This window comes from Echinops telfairi, unplaced genomic scaffold (assembly GCF_000313985.2).
Source record: "Echinops telfairi isolate 266 unplaced genomic scaffold, ASM31398v2 ScPeMD7_7400;HRSCAF=8409, whole genome shotgun sequence".
NCBI classification, from domain to species: Eukaryota; Metazoa; Chordata; class Mammalia; order Afrosoricida; family Tenrecidae; genus Echinops; species Echinops telfairi.
The window spans coordinates 22,970,379-22,975,290 of NW_022111300.1; the positions used below are offsets into that span (position 1 = coordinate 22,970,379).

Consider the following 4,912-nt stretch of genomic DNA (forward strand, 5'->3'; position numbering starts at 1 on the left):
AAAAATCTAAAAACAAATGCATTTGTCCTCCACCCTTTGTTAGTCTAAGGGAGTTTTGAGTGCCGTGTATGCGTTAACTGAATCTTTCCAAGGAACACATTTCAGGAAACATGGATTGAAAAGAGTGGTTGAAGGCAGTCAGCAAGATTTTACCAAATAATGTTCTCAGTAGAGCTCCTCCTTGTACCTCCCCTTACCCCTACCCTCTGGATACAGACCCCCAATGGCTTTTTACTCAGAGGCCAAGGAACACAGATGGTTACACTGAGGGCCGATTAACCTGGAAACAGACATAGGGAATAAATGCACTCATCCATTCATTTATTGGCCAAGCTTGGGCTAAAAATAATGGGTGCATAATCATCCCTCCCTTCTTCCCTCCACCTGCCTGACTTATTTCAGCCACTGGAACTAAGGCTGCATCTTCCAAGGGGCCTTGCCCAGCCCAGACGCTTGTGGCTTGCTGGCCAGCCCTCGGAGCAGTGCTCCAGTGGCCCTTTTGTCATGCCTGCCAACAGGAAACGGATCCAAGAGCGATGTCAAGCCACCTGTCGGGAAGCTGGCAGGCTGGGCACTGTGCCTAGGCCGGGCCCTCCCAACTTAGAGAGCCATAGCAAGGCTGATGGTGTGAAGAGGCCTGGATGCAAAAGGGACACCCGGTGCTTTGACTTCAGGGTGTCTCCTCCCTTGACATCACTCGGTGTGCAGCCAAGAAGTCCCTGAGCTGGGTCTTGGGGAGGAGCTTCTCCTCTGGCCGGTGCAGGCCCCTCTTCAGCTACCTCCCCAAATTGCCTGCAGCTGTTGAGTTGGATGTGATGTCTGACATAGTGAAATGGCTTCTGGTGCTTCTAAAATACACCTCTCATAAAATGACAAATTATGTGTAGGAAGGTGGGGGGGATGGCGGCATCAAAAACTTCTTGAAAAAGTGGAATTAAATGGTACCGGTTCATAGAAAGTCAAGTTGTTCTGCTATGGCTCCCAATATCAGTGTCTGAAATGCCATTACGTTTCACACCTCTTACACACAGGGGGTCCTCTATTAGGTCCCGTGGCCACGCTTTGATGTAAGCACAGAATGCTTCCAAAAAGAAAAAGGTTTACTTAAAAAGCATCTCCACCTAGTAAACTACATATCATACATAACTCTGCATTTGTAGAATTTGAAGTTTCCTAAATGAACTCTTAAGGAATTTCCTGAATGTGCATTCTGCAATCAGGTTTTTCACACATAACAGAATAGAACATACACACTAAGCTATAAGTTCATTACCTAAAACAAGCGGGAAAGTAAATCTAAGATGAACTGTATATTCTTGGAATTGTTCTCAGAATTGTGGGCATTTATTCTTAGGCTTAAATTAAAATAATCCAGAGTGGTATTAATATTTTGAAATTAAAAAATAAACCATGAAATACTCAAAGTGCTTTGGGGCAGAGGCTCCATCGATTCTACCACTGTCATGTTTCAGGGCTGTCTGATGCTGGGATACTGCCAGGTTTCCATCGTGTAGGGCGTGAGAGTGTTGGTCACGGAGCATCTCTGCATGATCTCAGCCCAGCATTTGGTCATTTTCGGTCCCATTCATTTCTGGTCATAGGTCGAGGAAACTAAAAGGCCATTCTCAAACACATTTTCTGTTAGTGGTTCCATGGCAAATAGTGTAAATAAATAACCTAAAAATGGAAGGGAGAAAAGATAAGAGAATTTTCCCATGATTCCTGGTGGTGTAGTGGGCTATACATTGGGCTGCTAACTGCAGGGTCAGCAGTTCGAATCCACTGGCCAGTCAGAGGGAGAAAGATGGGGCTTTCTATTCTTATTAAAGGTTAGTCTTGATTTTTTAAAATGGATTCTTTTGAATAGATGTAGGAAAACCTTAACAATATTCTTCATGAGTAAGATGAAGCTGGTCCTAATCTTCAGAGTGTACAGAACCCCAAGCTTTCATCTGAGAGCTTTATTCTTGTTACATTTACTTTTTATTTGTTGTTGTTGTTGTTAAGTGCTAGAAATAATACTGGCAAAAAATTAAGTCTGTTTCTCCAGGATTTGAAAACCCTGAGGGATTCTTGGTGGGAGCTGGAAGAAGTGTTCACCCAGGGATACGGGTTTGTCTCCAGGTGTGACAACAACGACATTTTTCTAAGTCCCTGTGGTCACTGCCCTTCTACTCAAGGCCATGTCACTCACCTGTCAGCTGGCATTGAGAACCGCCGTGGTCAGCCACCCTGGGACAATGCATCGAGCTCTTTCATGCCACTTTAATATTTTACATAAACAGATAAAGTTTGCGTTCCGGTCCATTATCAGAGATCGATGGAATACCATTGCTGCTTCTCAGTCTATCTGTTCTCATGTTGAACGTCTGTTGCTGTTTTGCTTAATGAGGCAAAGCGTGCTGTCCAAGGTCACACAGCTTGTTCTGGGGTTAGAACTCAGGCAGTCTGGTGGCCCTGTCTGTGCTCTCACTAATTCCACGACTCACTGTTGTACTTTGAGTGCCTAAGACAGTGCCTGGCAGTCTTCAGTAAATATGGCTTGAATGATTTTCCAGGGGCTTCAAGAAGCTTATGGAAAAAGGGAATGAAAAGATAATGGGATGCTTCCACAAATGTTTAAAGCCCCCTTGTATGTTGGAGAGAACTGACACCCCATGCCAGGAATCCAACCCTAGGCACATGGGCTCCCTGATTCAGAGCCCCAAATTGGTTCTGGGAAAGTAGCAGCCTCCCCACTCCCAGCACCCTGCTTGTCTCAGGAGAGCTGGAACGCTCCCGTCACCACGTGGGCTGTCTGCACCTGGCACTGCCATCCCACTGGCTGACCAGTGATTGCTAAATGTTCCCTAGCCTCTCCTGTGTTTGGGGACCTCTGGAGGGCAGGGTCTGTGTTGAGCTCGAGTTTTGTTCACCACGGCTGGCACCAATGGTTGTCGTCACTGTTATAACTCGTACGTGTTATTAAAGTGCCCGAGTGAGCAGTGGTGTTGTCAAAGGCGGCCCGAGTCTCAGCCAGCGATGACCATAGCAGAACTCAGCACCTGTGCTCAGCCCAGGACCAGGAGCTGACCTCAAACATGAGAGAATCAAGGGTCACCTTACCTGAAGGGTCACTGCTGAAGGAGCCAGTTCATCCTTAGGGCCACTGTGCCATCCTTGGGCTTCTCATGCTGGCTGGAGGTGCTGTGGGACCACAGGAGTGCAGAGACAACACTCAGTCCCCAGCACAATGGAGGCACCACCGGGTTTTTGAACCCAGACGCAGAAAGCCTGATGACCTGATAAAACTGTGTTCCTTGTTCTGGAAGACAAGGATCCAGCAACAAAATAAAAATCCACTTCCCTTGAGTGGATTCTCAGAGACGGAATCTTTATGCCTACAGACACAGTCTCACCTTTCCCCTAAGGGGTGGTGGCTGGTAGGTTTGAACCATTGACCTATCAGTTAGTAGCCCACAGTGTAGTCCCAGCATTTCCAGGACTTAACAGACAAGGCAGGAGCCATGCTTGTGGTAGAAGGATAAGCTTTGCTTCAAACCAATAAACCGCTAGTTGCCAACGAGTCCCTTCCAACGCATAGTGATCACCTACAAGACAGCAAAACAGAGAGGAGTAGATGCTGTTCTTAGGCACCGTCAAGAGTGACCTTATGTCCAACAGAACAAACACTGTCCTATCCCGTGCCATCCTCACAATTGTTCTTATGTTGAGCCCATTGTTGCAGCCACTGTGTCAACCCATCTGGTTGAAGGCCTTCCTATTTTCATTCCCCGCTGCCCCTCTGCTTTATCAAACATGATGCCCTTCTCCAGGGCTGATCTCTCCTGATACCGTGGCCAAAGTAGGTGAGATGAGGTTTCCTCTTCCTTGTCTGTAAGGAGCCTTCTGGTTGTACTTCTTCCAAGACACACCTATTTGTTCTTTTGGCAGTCTGTGGTATTTTCAATATTCTTTGCCAACACCATAGCTAAAATGCATTGGTCTTCCTTTGCTTTTCTTTATGCAATATCTAACTTTCACCCGCATATGATTCAACTGAAAATACCGAGGCCTGGGTCAGGTGCACCTTAACTTAGTCTTTCAACTTGCTTTCAACACTTTTAGAGGTCATGTGTAGCAGATTTACACAATACAATGCATAGTTTGGTCTTTTGACTGCTTCTTCTATGAACATCGATTATGGACTGGGAGTAGATAACCTTTTCTTTTCCCCCTCAGAACAACTGGTAGATTCGAACCCCTGACCTGTGGTTAGCAGCTCATTGTGTAGCCCCCGACACCACTAGGCCTCCTTGAGTTTTATTTTGCCTGCGTCAATATTCTGGGTTTACTTGGTCACCAAGGGCAAGCATGTGGAAGTGGTAATCTGTAGAGCAGGGAGGTGAGACTGAGCATGCAAACCTGGCCACCGTTCTCTCTAATTCACTCATCCGCTCGTAACGCCCAGAGCAGCGTTGGAAACATTCTTGATCGTGCTGCTGGTGAGGTCCGGATGGTAAACAACATGGGTACCGCGTAGTCACCTTTACAGTGAACGTTTTACAACCGCTCATAGGCTCTTCTTTATGTTTTTCCCACCCACTGATTCCATTGAACTAATCCTACGTGTTGTCTGCTTTATTTCAGAAAAACTGTACAACTCCAGCGGACGAGATTTAAGAAGGGCCCTTTTCTCCCTGAAGCAGATATTTCAGGTAAAAAGGAAGAAAACGTGAAAAAGAGTACCTGCCAACCTTGCTTTGATAGCACTTGTGAAATTCAGTGCCGACAAGTCTGTCATACCTTTTGCCCCGCACACAGAGGAAAATCTCGCCAGATGATCAGATAGGTTAGGTCCGAATAGCGGCTGACTGTGTTTTGCCATAGCAAATATTTCAAACATAATAAAAAGGGAAGACAACATTACTAA

At 46.2% G+C, this 4,912-nt stretch overlaps 1 protein-coding gene across 1 annotated transcript in view; it reads left to right on the forward strand.

Moving 5' to 3' along the window:
- The window catches only part of FHOD3 (formin homology 2 domain containing 3), a 521,276-nt gene that overhangs the window by 234,918 nt on the left and 281,446 nt on the right, over positions 1-4,912 (forward strand). The window contains 1 exon segment of the mRNA XM_004703087.3: positions 4,630-4,697. Within this exon segment, the coding sequence (XP_004703144.3) occupies positions 4,630-4,697 (68 nt within the window).